This window comes from Squalius cephalus, assembly GCF_949319135.1.
Source record: "Squalius cephalus genome assembly, chromosome: 16".
Taxonomy (NCBI): Eukaryota; Metazoa; Chordata; class Actinopteri; order Cypriniformes; family Leuciscidae; genus Squalius; species Squalius cephalus.
In genome coordinates, this window is record NC_137137.1 from 37,143,333 (window position 1) to 37,163,332 (window position 20,000).

The following is a 20,000-nucleotide window of genomic DNA, read 5'->3' on the forward strand; positions in this document are numbered from 1 at the left end:
TCAGATGGAGGATCTGCGCCTAGACACGACCACAACGCATGATGTAGTCAGCCGGATCCAGGCCGTATCCAGATCAGATGGAGGACCTGCGCCTAGACACGACCACAACGCATGATGCAGTCAGCCGGATCCGGGCCGTATCCAGATCAGATGGAGGACCTGCGCCTAGACACGACCACAACGCATGATGTAGTCAGCCGGATCCAGGCCGGATCCAGATCAGATGGAGGACCTGCGCCTAGACACGACCACAACGCATGATGTAGTCAGCCGGATCCAGACCGGATCCAGATCAGATGGAGGACCTGCGCCTAGACACGACCACAACGCATGATGTAGTCAGCCGGATCCGGGCCGTATCCAGATCAGATGGTGGACCTGCGCCTAGACACGACCACAACGCATGATGTAGTCAGCCCGATCCAGACCGTATCCAGATCAGATGGAGGACCTGCGCCTAGACACGACCACAACGCATGATGTAGTCAGCCGGATCCGAGCCGTATCCAGATCAGATGGTGGACCTGCGCCTAGACACGACCACAACGCATGATGTAGTCAGCCGGATCCGGGCCGCATCCAGATCAGATGGAGGACCTGCGCCTAGACATGACCACAACGCATGATGTAGTCAACCGGATCCAGACCGGATCCAGATCAGATGGAGGACCTGCGTCTAGACACGACCACAACGCATGATGTAGTCAGCCGGATCCAGACCGGATCCAGATCAGATGGAGGACCTGCGTCTAGACACGACCACAACGCATGATGTAGTCAGCCGGATCCAGACCGGATCCAGATCAGATGGAGGACCTGCGTCTAGACACGACCACAACGCATGATGTAGTCAGCCGGATCCAGGCCGTACACAGATCAGATGGAGGACCTGCGTCTAGACACGACCACAACGCATGATGTAGTCAGGCGGATCCGGGCCATATCCAGATCAGATGGAGGACCTGCGCCTAGACACTACCACAACGCATGATGTAGTCAGCCGGATCCAGACAGGATCCAGATCAGATGGAGGACCTGCGCCTAGACACGACCACAACGCATGATGTAGTCAGCCGGATCCGGGCCGTATCCAGATCAGATGGAGGACCTGCGCCTAGACACGACCACAACGCATGATGTAGTCAGGCGGATCCGGGCCATATCCAGATCAGATGGAGGACCTGCGCCTAGACACTACCACAACGCATGATGCAGTCAGCCGGATCCGGGCCGTATCTAGATCAGATGGAGGACCTGCGCCTAGACACGACCACAACGCATGATGTAGTCAGCCGGATCCAGGCCGTATCCAGATCAGATGGAGGACCTGCGCCTAGACACGACCACAACGCATGATGTAGTCAGCCGGATCCAGACCGGATCCAGATCAGATGGAGGACCTGCGCCTAGACACGACCACAACACATGATGTAGTCAGCCGGATCCAGATCAGATGGAGGACATGCGTCTAGACACGACCACAACGCATGATGTAGTCAGCCGGATCCAGATCAGATGGAGGACATGCGTCTAGACACGACCACAACACATGATGTAGTCAGCCGGATCCAGGCCGTATCCAGATCAGATGGAGGACCTGCGTCTAGACACGACCACAACGCATGATGTAGTCAGCCGGATCCAGACCGGATCCAGATCAGATGGAGGACCTGCGCCTAGACACGACCACAACACATGATGTAGTCAGCCGGATCCAGATCAGATGGAGGACATGCGTCTAGACACGACCACAACGCATGATGTAGTCAGCCGGATCCAGATCAGATGGAGGACATGCGTCTAGACACGACCACAACACATGATGTAGTCAGCCGGATCCAGGCCGTATCCAGATCAGATGGAGGACCTGCGTCTAGACACGACCACAACGCATGATGTAGTCAGCCGGATCCAGGCCGTATCCAGATCAGATGGAGGACCTGCGCATAGACACGACCACAACGCATGATGTAGTCAGCCGGATCCAGGCCGTATCCAGATCAGATGGAGGACCTGCGTCTAGACACGACCACAACGCATGATGTAGTCAGCCGGATCCAGGCCGTATCCAGATCAGATGGAGGACCTGCGCATAGACACGACCACAACGCATGATGTAGTCAGCCGGATCCAGGCCGTATCCAGATCAGATGGAGGACCTGCGCCTAGACACGACCACAACGCATGATGTAGTCAGCCGGATCCGGGCCGTATCCAGATCAGATGGAGGACCTGTGCCTAGACACGACCACAACGCATGATGTAGTCAGCCGGATCCGGGGCGTATCCAGATCAGATGGAGGACCTGCGCCTAGACACGACCACAACGCATGATGTAGTCAGCCGGATCCGGGCCGTATCCAGATCAGATGGAGGACCTGCGTCTAGACACGACCACAACACATGATGTAGTCAGCCGGATCCGGGCCGTATCCAGATCAGATGGAGGACCTGCGTCTAGACACGACCACAACGCATGATGTAGTCAGCCGGATCCGGGCCGTATCCAGATCAGATGGAGGACCTGCGCCTAGACACGACCACAACGCATGATGTAGTCAGCCGGATCCAGGCCGTATCCAGATCAGATGGAGGACCTGCGCCTAGACACGACCACAACACATGATGTAGTCAGCCGGATCCAGATCAGATGGAGGACATGTGTCTAGACACGACCACAACGCATGATGTAGTCAGCCGGATCCAGATCAGATGGAGGACATGCGTCTAGACACGACCACAACGCATGATGTAGTCAGCCGGATCCAGACCGGATCCAGATCAGATGGAGGACCTGCGCCTAGACACGACCACAACACATGATGTAGTCAGCCGGATCCAGATCAGATGGAGGACATGCGTCTAGACACGACCACAACGCATGATGTAGTCAGCCGGATCCAGATCAGATGGAGGACATGCGTCTAGACACGACCACAACACATGATGTAGTCAGCCGGATCCAGGCCGTATCCAGATCAGATGGAGGACCTGCGTCTAGACACGACCACAACGCATGATGTAGTCAGCCGGATCCAGGCCGTATCCAGATCAGATGGAGGACCTGCGTCTAGACACGACCACAACGCATGATGTAGTCAGCCGGATCCAGGCCGTATCCAGATCAGATGGAGGACCTGCGCATAGACACGACCACAACGCATGATGTAGTCAGCCGGATCCAGGCCGTATCCAGATCAGATGGAGGACCTGCGCCTAGACACGACCACAACGCATGATGTAGTCAGCCGGATCCGGGCCGTATCCAGATCAGATGGTGGACCTGCGCCTAGACACGACCACAACGCATGATGTAGTCAGCCGGATCCGGGGCGTATCCAGATCAGATGGAGGACCTGCGCCTAGACACGACCACAACGCATGATGTAGTCAGCCGGATCCGGGCCGTATCCAGATCAGATGGTGGACCTGCGCCTAGACACGACCACAACGCATGATGTAGTCAGCCGGATCCAGGCCGTATCCAGATCAGATGGAGGACCTGCGCCTAGACACGACCACAACGCATGATGTAGTCAGCCGGATCCGGGCCGTATCCAGATCAGATGGTGGACCTGCGCCTAGACACGACCACAACGCATGATGTAGTCAGCCGGATCCGGGCCGTATCCAGATCAGATGGAGGACCTGTGCCTAGACACGACCACAACGCATGATGTAGTCAGCCGGATCCGGGGCGTATCCAGATCAGATGGAGGACCTGCGCCTAGACACGACCACAACGCATGATGTAGTCAGCCGGATCCGGGCCGTATCCAGATCAGATGGAGGACCTGCGTCTAGACACGACCACAACACATGATGTAGTCAGCCGGATCCGGGCCGTATCCAGATCAGATGGAGGACCTGCGTCTAGACACGACCACAACGCATGATGTAGTCAGCCGGATACGGGCCGTATCCAGATCAGATGGAGGACCTGCGCCTAGACACGACCACAACACATGATGTAGTCAGCCGGATCCAGATCAGATGGAGGACATGTGTCTAGACACGACCACAACGCATGATGTAGTCAGCCGGATCCAGATCAGATGGAGGACATGCGTCTAGACACGACCACAACGCATGATGTAGTCAGCCGGATCCAGACCGGATCCAGATCAGATGGAGGACCTGCGCCTAGACACGACCACAACACATGATGTAGTCAGCCGGATCCAGATCAGATGGAGGACATGCGTCTAGACACGACCACAACGCATGATGTAGTCAGCCGGATCCAGATCAGATGGAGGACATGCGTCTAGACACGACCACAACACATGATGTAGTCAGCCGGATCCAGGCCGTATCCAGATCAGATGGAGGACCTGCGTCTAGACACGACCACAACGCATGATGTAGTCAGCCGGATCCAGGCCGTATCCAGATCAGATGGAGGACCTGCGTCTAGACACGACCACAACGCATGATGTAGTCAGCCGGATCCAGGCCGTATCCAGATCAGATGGAGGACCTGCGCATAGACACGACCACAACGCATGATGTAGTCAGCCGGATCCAGGCCGTATCCAGATCAGATGGAGGACCTGCGCCTAGACACGACCACAACGCATGATGTAGTCAGCCGGATCCGGGCCGTATCCAGATCAGATGGTGGACCTGCGCCTAGACACGACCACAACGCATGATGTAGTCAGCCGGATCCGGGGCGTATCCAGATCAGATGGAGGACCTGCGCCTAGACACGACCACAACGCATGATGTAGTCAGCCGGATCCGGGCCGTATCCAGATCAGATGGTGGACCTGCGCCTAGACACGACCACAACGCATGATGTAGTCAGCCGGATCCAGGCCGTATCCAGATCAGATGGAGGACCTGCGCCTAGACACGACCACAACGCATGATGTAGTCAGCCGGATCCGGGCCGTATCCAGATCAGATGGTGGACCTGCGCCTAGACACGACCACAACGCATGATGTAGTCAGCCGGATCCGGGCCGTATCCAGATCAGATGGAGGACCTGTGCCTAGACACGACCACAACGCATGATGTAGTCAGCCGGATCCGGGGCGTATCCAGATCAGATGGAGGACCTGCGCCTAGACACGACCACAACGCATGATGTAGTCAGCCGGATCCGGGCCGTATCCAGATCAGATGGAGGACCTGCGTCTAGACACGACCACAACACATGATGTAGTCAGCCGGATCCGGGCCGTATCCAGATCAGATGGAGGACCTGCGTCTAGACACGACCACAACGCATGATGTAGTCAGCCGGATACGGGCCGTATCCAGATCAGATGGAGGACCTGCGCCTAGACACGACCACAACGCATGATGTAGTCAGCCGGATCCAGGCCGTATCCAGATCAGATGGAGGACCTGCGCCTAGACACGACCACAACACATGATGTAGTCAGCCGGATCCGGGCCGTATCCAGATCAGATGGAGGACCTGTGCCTAGACACGACCACAACGCATGATGTAGTCAGCCGGATCCGGGCCGTATCCAGATCAGATGGAGGACCTGCGTCTAGACACGACCACAACGCATGATGTAGTCAGCCGGATCCGGGCCGTATCCAGATCAGATGGAGGACCTGCGCCTAGACACGACCACAACGCATGATGTAGTCAGCCGGATCCGGGCCGTATCCAGATCAGATGGAGGACCTGCGCCTAGACACGACCACAACGCATGATGTAGTCAGCCGGATCCAGGCCGTATCCAGATCAGATGGAGGACCTGCGCCTAGACACGACCACAACGCATGATGTAGTCAGCCGGATCCGGGCCGTATCCAGATCAGATGGAGGACCTGCGTCTAGACACGACCACAACACATGATGTAGTCAGCCGGATCCGGGCCGTATCCAGATCAGATGGAGGACCTGCGTCTAGACACGACCACAACTCATGATGTAGTCAGCCGGATCCGGGCCGTATCCAGATCAGATGGAGGACCTGCGCCTAGACACGACCACAACGCATGATGTAGTCAGCCGGATCCGGGCCGTATCCAGATCAGATGGAGGACCTGCACCTAGACACGACCACAACGCATGATGTAGTCAGCCGGATCTGGGCCGTATCCAGATCAGATGGAGGACCTGCGTCTAGACACGACCACAACGCATGATGTAGTCAGCCGGATCCGGGCCGTATCCAGATCAGATGGAGGACCTGCGCCTAGACACTACCACAACGCATGATGTAGTCAGCCGGATCCAGGCCGTATCCAGATCAGATGGAGGACCTGCGTCTAGACACGACCACAACGCATGATGTAGTCAGCCGGATCCGGGCCGTATCCAGATCAGATGGAGGACCTGCGCCTAGACACGACCACAACGCATCCCTGAAGTGTCAGCAGAGATTGTGTAAACTAGACTGTCCCCTGTGAAGGCCTCATTGACCTAACAGCCATCGGCACTGATCCTAAACAAACTCGTCTCTATACTGGCGTGACTTTGATTTTCAGTCCAGTTCTTTTATTTATAAAGCACATTTAAAACAGCCACAGGACTGACCAAAGTGCTGTAAAAGCTCAAATAACCAAGGATTGAAAAGAGAACAACTAAGAAACTACATTTACAATGTATTTGTACACTATAATCTACATTGTGATTACAGCTCTTCAGTTGATTCTACAGTTCTTCTGTTATTCTAGATCAACCAGAGGGAACTGGATAATATTCTGAATGTTCTGATCCAATCTGACTTCTGACCTGTAATGCTGCCTGGATCATAATCACACACTGTTCGCTCGTTGGCCAGAGGAGAACTGATCGACTGAGTCTGAGTTCTCCCAAGGTTTATGTCCATTCTTTCACTGATGGAGTTTTGGTTCCTTGCCACTGTCGTCTTTGGCTTTTGGCTTGCTTAGTTGAGGACATTTAATATTCAACAATATTATTGATCTCCTGCACTGACACCATTACATGAGAACTGAACTGAGCTGGACGATGACACCACGGTTTTCTCCAGAGCGGCTATATGTATAAATGAAGTAAATTAATAAAATAATTTACAACAGAAATGAACCATCACTGAACTTACTTAAGCTGGACTGTGATGCTATTTACTTCTGGAAACAAATTTTGTTGCATAATTTTCCTGTTATCACTGTAAAGCTGATTTGAAACAATAGTTTGTATTGTAAAAACACACACACACACACACACACACGCACACACACACCTCATCCCAGTGTCTCGTGTCCACATGAAGCTGCACCAGTGCCTTCAGATCACCCATTTTATTATAGATCTCAGCGGCGTAACCGTGGTGATCGAACTTCTTGAAGAACACAGCGCATCTGGACAGCGGCTCGCGCTCGGCTTTATCCAGTTTACGGGCCACATCCATCAGCCTAGAGACACAGAGGAGGCTTTACGCTAGTCTGTATAAAATACAATGAGTTCATTTACACACGCTGTATCTGTGCTTTAAATCATTATGTGTTGAATGAAGTATTTCATTATTCAAATACAGCTGGTGAAGTTTCTGGTAAAAGGCAGCGGAAAATGTTTACTGTACACTATCTATAATCGATGTGTGTGTGTGTGTGTGTGTGTGTGTGTGTGTGTGTGTGTCTCACATGTCCATCCAGCCATGCTCCCCGATGATCTCGATGGCCTTCATGTGTTCTCCTGCTGTCAGGTACATGTCTGCCGCCGCTCTCGGCTCTCGGCTGTTCTTCGCCCAGTCAGCCTGCTTCTTCATCAGCAGTTTACTGTCCTTGGGATCCGCTGAGCCGAGGAAGTCCTTCACACACACACACACACACACAGAGTGAATACTTAATATCAAGTGCTTGATTGTTTAATGTAAGTGCAGAGCAGTTAAACAGACTGTTCTATAAATTACGCTGACAGAAAGAGTCTGTGACTCATGTGCATACAGACAGACCAGACACACACACACACACACACACACATATTCGACAGTGGTATGCGTCACACACCTTGGCGTACTCAAACATGCGCAGGTCGGTGTACATGCTGAGCGCTCGGCTGTCCTGCCCGCTCCTCCGGTAGAGTCTGGCGGCCTCGTGGAACTTGCCCTGATACGCATGAACATCTGCGAGGAAGAGCTGGTGATCACTCTCACCCCTCCTCTTCCTCTCCTGGACACACACACACACACACACACACACACACAGAGATGAACATCTGCGAGGAAGAGCTGGTGATCACTCTCACCCCTCCTCTTCCTCTCCTGGACACACACACACACACACACACACACACACAGAGATGAACATCTGCGAGGAAGAGCTGGTGATCACTCTCACCCCTCCTCTTCCTCTCCTGCACACACACACACACAGAGAGATGAACATCTGCTCATCTCAAACGATTGGAAATTTGATCGTTTACCACCTCTGTGAGACAACAGCTCATTTGAATCACATTCAATTACCATCACTAGCCCTATTTAAATCCATTTTGTAGTTGTATATCGTCCCCCAGGTCAGCTCGGCAGTTTCTTGGAGGAGCTTGATGTGCTACTCTCATCCTTCCCTGAGGATGGAACTCTTCTCATAGTTCTTGGAGACTTCAACATGCACCTAGAAAAGCCTCAGGCTGCTGATTTCCACACTCTGCTCGCCTCATTCGACCTCAAGCGAGTATCTACTGCGGCTACTCACAGATCAGGTGACCAATAGACCTCATTTACACACGCTACTGCTCCACTGACCATACACTGGCCACTCCACTGCAAACCTCAGATCACTCCTCACTCTCAACCTCAACCTGCCTCAGAACACAACACACACTCCTCCACAGGTCACCTGCCTCAGAACACAACACACACTCCTCCACGGGTCATCTGCCACAGAACACAACACACACTCCTCCACTGGTCATCTGCCACAGAACACAACACACACTCCTCCACAGGTCACCTGCCCCAGAACACAACACACACTCCTCCACTGGTCATCTGCCACAGAACACAACACACACTCCTCCACTGGTCATCTGCCACAGAACACAACACACACTCCTCACTCTCAACATCAACCTGCCCCAGAACACAACACACACTCCTCCACAGGTCACCTGCCACAGAACACAACACACACTCCTCCACAGGTCATCTGCCCCAGAACACAACACACACTCCTCCACAGGTCATCTGCCCCAGAACACAACACACACTCCTCCACAGGTCATCTGCCCCAGAACACAACACACACTCCTCCACAGGTCATCTGCCCCAGAACACAACACACTCCTCCACAGGTCATCTGCCCCAGAACACAACACACACTCCTCCACAGGTCATCTGCCTCAGAACACAACACACACTCCTCCACAGGTCATCTGCCACAGAACACAACACACTCCTCCACAGGTCATCTGCCTCAGAACACAACACACACTCCTCCACAGGTCATCTGCCTCAGAACACAACACACACTCCTCCACAGGTCATCTGCCTCAGAACACAACACACACTCCTCCACAGGTCATCTGCCACAGAACACAACACACTCCTCCACAGGTCACCTGCCCCAGAACACAACACACACTCCTCCAGAGGTCATCTGCCTCAGAACACAACACACACTCCTCCACAGGTCATCTGCCTCAGAACACAACACACACTCCTCCACAGGTCATCTGCCCCAGAACACAACACACACTCCTCCACAGGTCATCTGCCCCAGAACACAACACACACTCCTCCACAGGTCATCTGCCCCAGAACACAACAAACACTCCTCCACAGGTCATCTGCCCCAGAACACAACACACACTCCTCCACAGGTCATCTGCCCCAGAACACAACACACACTCCTCCACAGGTCATCTGCCCCAGAACACAACACACACTCCTCCACAGGTCATCTGCCCCAGAACACAACACACACTCCTCCACAGGTCATCTGCCTCAGAACACAACACACACTCCTCCACAGGTCATCTGCCCCAGAACACAACACACACTCCTCCACAGGTCATCTGCCCCAGAACACAACACACACTCCTCCACAGGTCATCTGCCCCAGAACACAACACACACTCCTCCACAGGTCATCTGCCCCAGAACACAACACACACTCCTCCACAGGTCACCTGCCTCAGAACACAACACACACTCCTCCACAGGTCATCTGCCCCAGAACACAACACACACTCCTCCACAGGTCATCTGCCCCAGAACACAACACACACTCCTCCACAGGTCATCTGCCCCAGAACACAACACACACTCCTCCACAGGTCATCTGCCACAGAACACAACACACACTCCTCCACAGGTCATCTGCCTCAGAACACAACACACACTCCTCCACAGGTCATCTGCCTCAGAACACAACACACACTCCTCCACAGGTCATCTGCCCCAGAACACAACACACACTCCTCCACAGGTCATCTGCCTCAGAACACAACACACACTCCTCCACAGGTCATCTGCCTCAGAACACAACACACACTCCTCCACAGGTCACCTGCCCCAGAACACAACACACACTCCTCCACAGGTCATCTGCCCCAGAACACAACACACACTCCTCCACAGGTCATCTGCCCCAGAACACAACACACACTCCTCCACAGGTCATCTGCCTCAGAACACAACACACACTCCTCCACAGGTCACCTGCCCCAGAACACAACACACACTCCTCCACAGGTCACCTGCCCCAGAACACAACACACACTCCTCCACAGGTCATCTGCCTCAGAACACAACACACACTCCTCCACAGGTCATCTGCCTCAGAACACAACACACACTCCTCCACAGGTCATCTGCCTCAGAACACAACACACACTCCTCCACAGGTCATCTGCCCCAGAACACAACACACACTCCTCCACAGGTCACCTGCCCCAGAACACAACACACACTCCTCCACAGGTCACCTGCCCCAGAACACAACACACACTCCTCCACAGGTCACCTGCCCCAGAACACAACACACACTCCTCCACAGGTCATCTGCCCCAGAACACAACACACACTCCTCCACAGGTCACCTGCCTCAGAACACAACACACTCCTCCACAGGTCATCTGCCACAGAACACAACACACACTCCTCCACAGGTCATCTGCCCCAGAACACAACACACACTCCTCCACAGGTCATCTGCCTCAGAACACAACACACACTCCTCCACAGGTCATCTGCCTCAGAACACAACACACACTCCTCCACAGGTCACCTGCCCCAGAACACAACACACACTCCTCCACAGGTCATCTGCCTCAGAACACAACACACACTCCTCCACAGGTCATCTGCCCCAGAACACAACACACACTCCTCCACAGGTCATCTGCCCCAGAACACAACACACACTCCTCCACAGGTCATCTGCCCCAGAACACAACACACACTCCTCCACAGGTCATCTGCCTCAGAACACAACACACACTCCTCCACAGGTCATCTACCTCAGAACACAACACACACTCCTCCACAGGTCACCTGCCTCAGAACACAACACACACTCCTCCACAGGTCATCTGCCTCAGAACACAACACACACTCCTCCACAGGTCATCTGCCTCAGAACACAACACACACTCCTCCACAGGTCATCTGCCTCAGAACACAACACACACTCCTCCACAGGTCATCTGCCCCAGAACACAACACACACTCCTCCACAGGTCATCTGCCTCAGAACACAACACACACTCCTCCACAGGTCACCTGCCTCAGAACACAACACACACTCCTCCACAGGTCATCTGCCCCAGAACACAACACACACTCCTCCACAGGTCATCTGCCCCAGAACACAACACACACTCCTCCACAGGTCATCTGCCTCAGAACACAACACACACTCCTCCACAGGTCATCTGCCTCAGAACACAACACACACTCCTCCACAGGTCATCTGCCTCAGAACACAACACACACTCCTCCACAGGTCATCTGCCCCAGAACACAACACACACTCCTCCACAGGTCATCTGCCCCAGAACACAACACACACTCCTCCACAGGTCATCTGCCTCAGAACACAACACACACTCCTCCACAGGTCATCTGCCTCAGAACACAACACACACTCCTCCACAGGTCATCTGCCTCAGAACACAACACACACTCCTTCACAGGTCATCTGCCTCAGAACACAACACACACTCCTCCACAGGTCATCTGCCCCAGAACACAACACACACTCCTCCACAGGTCACCTGCCTCAGAACACAACACACACTCCTCCACAGGTCATCTGCCTCAGAACACAACACACACTCCTCCACAGGTCATCTGCCACAGAACACAACACACACTCCTCCACAGGTCATCTGCCTCAGAACACAACACACACTCCTCCACAGGTCATCTGCCCCAGAACACAACACACACTCCTCCACAGGTCATCTGCCTCAGAACACAACACACACTCCTCCACAGGTCATCTGCCCCAGAACACAACACACACTCCTCCACAGGTCACCTGCCTCAGAACACAACACACACTCCTCCACAGGTCATCTGCCTCAGAACACAACACACACTCCTCCACAGGTCATCTGCCCCAGAACACAACACACACTCCTCCACAGGTCATCTGCCTCAGAACACAACACACACTCCTCCACAGGTCACCTGCCTCAGAACACAACACACACTCCTCCACAGGTCATCTGCCCCAGAACACAACACACACTCCTCCACAGGTCACCTGCCTCAGAACACAACACACACTCCTCCACAGGTCATCTGCCTCAGAACACAACACACACTCCTCCACAGGTCATCTGCCTCAGAACACAACACACACTCCTCCACAGGTCACCTGCCTCAGAACACAACACACACTCCTCCACAGGTCACCTGCCCCAGAACACAACACACACTCCTCCACAGGTCATCTGCCTCAGAACACAACACACACTCCTCCACAGGTCACCTGCCTCAGAACACAACACACACTCCTCCACAGGTCACCTGCCCCAGAACACAACACACACTCCTCCACAGGTCATCTGCCACAGAACACAACACACACTCCTCCACAGGTCATCTGCCTCAGAACACAACACACACTCCTCCACAGGTCACCTGCCTCAGAACACAACACACACTCCTCCACAGGTCATCTGCCCCAGAACACAACACACACTCCTCCACAGGTCATCTGCCTCAGAACACAACACACACTCCTCCACAGGTCACCTGCCTCAGAACACAACACACACTCCTCCACAGGTCATCTGCCCCAGAACACAACACACACTCCTCCACAGGTCATCTGCCTCAGAACACAACACACACTCCTCCACAGGTCATCTGCCTCAGAACACAACACACACTCCTCCACAGGTCACCTGCCTCAGAACACAACACACACTCCTCCACAGGTCATCTGCCTCAGAACACAACACACACTCCTCCACAGGTCATCTGCCACAGAACACAACACACACTCCTCCACAGGTCATCTGCCTCAGAACACAACACACACTCCTCCACAGGTCACCTGCCTCAGAACACAACACACACTCCTCCACAGGTCATCTGCCCCAGAACACAACACACACTCCTCCACAGGTCATCTGCCCCAGAACACAACACACACTCCTCCACAGGTCATCTGCCTCAGAACACAACACACACTCCTCCACAGGTCATCTGCCTCAGAACACAACACACACTCCTCCACAGGTCATCTGCCCCAGAACACAACACACACTCCTCCACAGGTCATCTGCCCCAGAACACAACACACACTCCTCCACAGGTCATCTGCCTCAGAACACAACACACACTCCTCCACAGGTCATCTGCCTCAGAACACAACACACACTCCTCCACAGGTCATCTGCCCAAGAACATAACACACACTCCTCCACAGGTCATCTGCCTCAGAACACAACACACACTCCTCCACAGGTCATCTGCCTCAGAACACAACACACACTCCTCCACAGGTCACCTGCCTCAGAACACAACACACACTCCTCCACAGGTCATCTGCCTCAGAACACAACACACACTCCTCCACAGGTCATCTGCCTCAGAACACAACACACACTCCTCCACAGGTCATCTGCCCCAGAACACAACACACACTCCTCCACAGGTCATCTGCCACAGAACACAACACACACTCCTCCACAGGTCATCTGCCCCAGAACACAACACACACTCCTCCACAGGTCACCTTTCGGCGAAACCTACGCTCACTCTCACCCTCTCGCCTATCCTCTCTGGTCTCATCCACACTTCCTCCACCTGATCAGCTTTCAACACTAGATACTAACAGCGCAACTGATAATCTTTTCTCCACTTTAACCTCCTGCTTGGACAACTTCTGCCCCCTTTCCTCCAGGCCCGCCCGCGCCACACCCTCTGCCCCCTGGCTATCTGATGTTCTCCGTGAACATCGCTCTAAACTCAGGGGTGCAGAGGGGAAGAGGCGCAAATCAAAAGATCCTTCTGACCTTGGTCTTTATCAGTCCCTCCTCTCTTCCTTCTCTGCTAATATCTCTCCTGCTAAAATGACTTACTATCACAACAAAATTAACAATTCTTCAGACTCTCACATACTTTTCAAAACCTTCTCCTCTCTTCTCAACCCCCCTCCTCCTCCTCCTCCTCCTCCTCCTCCTCCTTCATCAACACTAACAGCGGACGATTTTGCCACATTCTTCATAAAAAAAAACAACCACCATCAGTTGCCAATTTACCAATCCACAAACTGACACACACATTTTACCAGCTAACACACACATTCTACCCTCCTTCTCTCTGCTTGCAGAGGCAGAAGTCTCCAATCTCCTCCTTTCCAATCGCCCTACCACCTGTCCGCTTGATCCTATTCCCACTAACCTACTTCAGGCCATTTCATCCTCAGTTGTGCCCGCACTCACACACATCATAAACACCTCTCTTCACACTGGTAACTTTCCCACAGCATTTAAGCAGGCTCGTGTAACCCTACTGCTTAAGAAACCCACTCTAAATCCAGCACATCTGGAAAATTACAGACCGGTATCTCTTCTTCCATTCGTTGCGAAAACACTTGAACGAGTTGTTTTCAACCAGATCTCTTCCTTCCTTACACAGAACAACCTCTTGGACAACAATCAATCTGGTTTCAAAAGTGGACACTCAACTGAGACTGCCCTGCTCTCGGTTACTGAAGCTCTGAGACTGGGAAGAGCAGCTTCCAAATCCTCAGTTCTCATCCGGCTGGATCTGCTGCCTTTGACACAGTTCACCACCAGATCCTAAAGTTCACTTCTGTCAATCCTAAAGATGAAGGGCATCTCGGGAACCACACTCCAATGGTTCAAGTCATACCTCTCAGGTAGGTCCTTCAGGGTATCGTAGAGGAGTGAGGTGTCCAAGACCCATCATCTAGCTACTGGAGTGCCTCAGGGCTCAGTGCTGGGACCGCTTCTCTTCTCCATCTACATGTCATCACTAGGATCTGTGATTCAGAAACATGGCTTTTCCTATCACTGCTACGCTGATGACACACAACTCTACCTCTCATTCCAGCCTGACGATCCGACGGTTGCTGCTCGCATCTCAGCCTGACAGACAGACATTTCTGGCTGGATGAAGGACCACCACCTTCAACTAAACCTTGCGAAGACAGAGCTACTCGTGGTCCCGGCCAACCCAACACTACATCACAACTTCACCATTCAGCTAGACTCGTCAATAACTCCATCAAGGTCAGCCAGGAACCTTGGAGTTGTGATTGATGATCAATTGAACTTCACAGACCACATTGCTAGCACTGCCCGGTCATGTAGATTTGCCTTGCACAACATTAGGAGGATCAGGCCCTTCCTATAAGAGCTACCCAACTCCTTGTCCAGGCACTTGTTCTATCTAGACTGGACTATTGTAACGCTCTCCTGGCTGATCTTCCAGCATCACTGTCACACCTCTGTAACTGATCCAGATGCCGCAGCCAGAGTGGTCTTTAACGAGCCGAAGAGAGCACACGTCACTCCTCTCCTCACTACACTGCACTGGTTGACAGTTGCCGCTCGCATCAAATTCAAGTCACTGGCGTTTGCCTACAGAACAACCACTGGCTCTGCTCCCTCCTACCTAAACTCTTTACTCCAGACTTATGTGCCGTCCAGAAACTTGCGCTGCAAGCGAAAGTTGTCCTGTGGTGCCATCTCAAAGAGGCACAAAATCTCTTTCTCGGACCTTCACCTGGACTGTTCCCTGCTGGAAGAATGATCTGCCTAACTCAACCAGAGCGGCTGAGTCCATAGCCACTTTCAAGAAACGGCTGAAGACGCTTCTTTTTCAACAGTAATGGTAAATGGTAAATGGACTGCATTTATATAGCGCTTTCAACAGACCCATGGCCACCAAAGCGCTTTACATAATGCCTCACATTCACCCATTCATACACAGACGGCGGTGTCAGCCATGCAAGGCGCCATCCAGCTCGTCAGGAGCAGCTGGGGTTAGGTGTCTTGCTCATGGACACCTCGACACTTGGTCAGGTGGAACCGGGGATTGAACCTTCCACCAACCTTCCGGTTTGTAGACAACCTACAGGAACCACTGAGCCACTGCCGCCCAATACTAATTGGTAAGTTAGTACTACTAGTAAGTAATACTAACACTTTCTCTTCTATTATATTTTATTATAAAAAATAAAATAAAAAAATTAACATGTACTGCGTTGGATTAAACTGAGAAGGGTCACAGCACTTGCATATTGTTGTCCTACTGTTGGTTTCACTGCTTCTATTGTTCTCATTTGTAAGAGGGGTTCTGCACACACACACACACACACACACACACACACACACACACACACACACACACACACACACACAAAACCTCACACACAAACTCTTTCTCACACACACACACACACACTCCCCCCCCCAAACACACACACACACATACACAAACCCTCACACACAAACTCAATAGTTCATTGTTTCCATTCATAACTCCAGACATCAAAAGCATTTCTGAACAACACAAACTTTCTTTCCCAGAACACAAGCCGTCCTAATCACATCACACACACACACACACACACGACACACACCCACACACACACCAACTCAGATGCATTTTAAAGGAACAGTTGATGTTTTTCATGAACATTCTTCCATCACCCGTTCCAAACCTGACTGGGTTTCTTTCATTCAACACTATAATACTCTATTAGCAGACGTGTCGGCTCCCTTCTCTCTGAACGCATGTGAATGAGCTGATCATCAGGCAAGAACAAATTCAATTAGGCTCTGTTCCAGTATATAATAAATGGACTAAATGAATCTGAAATAATAACAAAAATAATTTTACAGAACAACTGTAAAATGGCAATACTAATTCCAAATGTTAAACCATCGAGCTGTTATTTTGTAGCAGAGAGTTTTATCACTTCTCGTGTTGTGTTTGCTTCGTCTTGACCTCTGGAGACCGAACACGTCACTGACGCTGCCTCACCTCAGAAATGCATTTATAATTTTTATTTTTATCCTTGCATTAAATCAAATTCTATTAGAATAATAAGACACAATAGGGATGTTAACAATCAAATGAAATCAGTATCAAAACACATCTTTGCAGTGCAGAGAAAACACAGAAGCTGCATCTGAAGTGGCATTTACACAGACTGTTTTATGGAGATCAGTGGGACATGAATGCAATTAACCTGCAGTTACACATGCAGGACTGATGTTTTAAACATAAATAGTTTAATATATTAGATGATGACTAGAAATGATATTAGATTAGAATGATAATAGAAATGATTTTAAAAACAAAAAGATACCTTAATTGTTAAGGTTGTGTTTCTGTAAAGTGAGGGATATACTCGATAATGTCGGATCACACATCATTAAAACATCACACACCCGCATGGCTCAAGCTGATTGGCTCTGCTGATCCTGCAGCCAATGAGACTGCTGGCTCATCATTTAAATAGTGTGGTTCAGTGTTTCAGTCTCAGAGTTCCTCTGAACCCTCCGCCTCCCCAGCTCCACCTGCCCAGATCTGTCCTCTGAACCCTCCGCCTCCCCAGCTCCACCTGCCCAGATCTGTCCTCTGAACCCTCCGCCTCCCCAGCTCCACCTGCCCAGATCTGACCTCTGAACCCTCCGCCTCCCCAGCTCCACCTGCCCAGATCTGACCTCTGAACCCTCCGCCTCCTCAGCTCCACCTGCCCAGATCTGTCCTCTGAACCCTCCGCCTCCCCAGCTCCACCTGCCCAGATCTGACCTCTGAACCCTCCACCTCCCCAGCTCCACCTGCCAAGATCTGTCCTCTGAACCCTCCGCCTCCCCAGCTCCACCTGCCAAGATCTGTCCTCTGAACCCTCCGCCTCCCCAGCTCCACCTGCCCAGATCTGTCCTCTGAACCCCTCCGCCTCCCCAGCTCCACCTGCCCAGATCTGTCCTCTGAACCCTCCTCCTCCCCAGCTCCACCTGCCCAGATCTGTCCTCTGAACCCTCCGCCTCCCCAGCTCCACCTGCCCAGATCTGTCCTCTGAACCCTCCTCCTCCCCAGCTCCACCTGCCCAGATCTGTCCTCTGAACCCTCCTCCTCCCCAGCTCCACCTGCCCAGATCTGTCCTCTGAACCCTCCGCCTCCCCAGCTCCACCTGCCCAGATCTGTCCTCTGAACCCCTCCGCCTCCCCAGCTCCACCTGCCCAGATCTGTCCTCTGAACCCTCCTCCTCCCCAGCTCCACCTGCCCAGATCTGTCCTCTGAACCCCTCCGCCTCCCCAGCTCCACCTGCCCAGATCTGTCCTCTGAACCCTCCTCCTCCCCAGCTCCACCTGCCCAGATCTGTCCTCTGAACCCTCCGCCTCCCCAGCTCCACCTGCCCAGATCTGTCCTCTGAACCCTCCTCCTCCCCAGCTCCACCTGCCCAGATCTGTCCTCTGAACCCTCCGCCTCCCCAGCTCCACCTGCCCGGATCTGTCCTCTGAACCCCTCCGCCTCCCCAGCTCCACCTGCCCAGATCTGTCCTCTGAACCCCTCCGCCTCCCCAGCTCCACCTGCCCAGATCTGTCCTCTGAACCCTCCTCCTCCCCAGCTCCACCTGCCCAGATCTGTCCTCTGAACCCTCCGCCTTCCCAGCTCCACCTGCCCAGATCTGTCCTCTGAACCCCTCCGCCTCCCCAGCTCCACCTGCCCAGATCTGTCCTCTGAACCCTCCTCCTCCCCAGCTCCACCTGCCCAGATCTGTCCTCTGAACCCTCCGCCTCCCCAGCTCCACCTGCCCAGATCTGTCCTCTGAACCCTCCTCCTCCCCAGCTCCACCTGCCCAGATCTGTCCTCTGAACCCTCCGCCTCCCCAGCTCCACCTGCCAAGATCTGTCCTCTGAACCCTCCGCCTCCCCAGCTCCACCTGCCCAGATCTGTCCTCTGAACCCTCCTCCTCCCCAGCTCCACCTGCCCAGATCTGTCCTCTGAACCCTCCTCCTCCCCAGCTCCACCTGCCCAGATCTGTCCTCTGAACCCCTCCTCCTCCCCAGCTCCACCTGCCCAGATCTGTCCTCTGAACCCTCCTCCTCCCCAGCTCCACCTGCCCAGATCTGTCCTCTGAACCCTCCGCCTCCCTAGCTCCACCTGCCCAGATCTGCTTCAGGACTGATGTCTATCTATTAGCATTGCCAAATTCAATAACATGCTAAAACTATTCAGAGAGTTGTCATGATTGTAATAAAATGCAGCATGTATCAGTGTGTTTAGTCATGTGCTCTGATAGCTCCGCCCCCTTCATCTACTCAAGTAAAGCTGCGAGCGCTCAATGCATGAACTGTCCAACACTCCACGTGAGTCTCGTATCTGTATAAATACAGATTCCTAAATGTTTTTGAAAAGTACAAATTTATCTTCCAACAATTTTTTCTAAAGTTTTTCTAAAAATGTGAATTTTTTTCTAAAAATGTGTTTTTCTAAAAAAAAATTCTAAAAATGTGAATGATTATTGAGCAGAAAATGCCTTCTATTTTAAGAACGAGTCACTAGTGAAGGATGAGATAAAGGGAGTAACGGGTCTCACTTCGATGCTGCTGATGAGCTCCAGA

At 52.6% G+C, this 20,000-nt stretch overlaps 1 protein-coding gene across 1 annotated transcript in view; it reads right to left on the reverse strand.

Moving 5' to 3' along the window:
* Positions 1-20,000, reverse strand: part of ift122 (intraflagellar transport 122 homolog (Chlamydomonas)) — a 71,588-nt gene that overhangs the window by 19,901 nt on the left and 31,687 nt on the right. The window contains exons 16-19 of the mRNA XM_079896346.1: positions 19,976-20,000; positions 7,943-8,104; positions 7,577-7,743; positions 7,177-7,348 (exon numbers count right to left, since the gene is read on the reverse strand). The exon at positions 19,976-20,000 is cut by the window's right edge and continues 29 nt beyond it. Coding sequence (XP_079752472.1) covers positions 7,177-7,348; positions 7,577-7,743; positions 7,943-8,104; positions 19,976-20,000 — 526 coding nt within the window. The remainder of the gene's footprint in view (positions 1-7,176; positions 7,349-7,576; positions 7,744-7,942; positions 8,105-19,975) is intronic.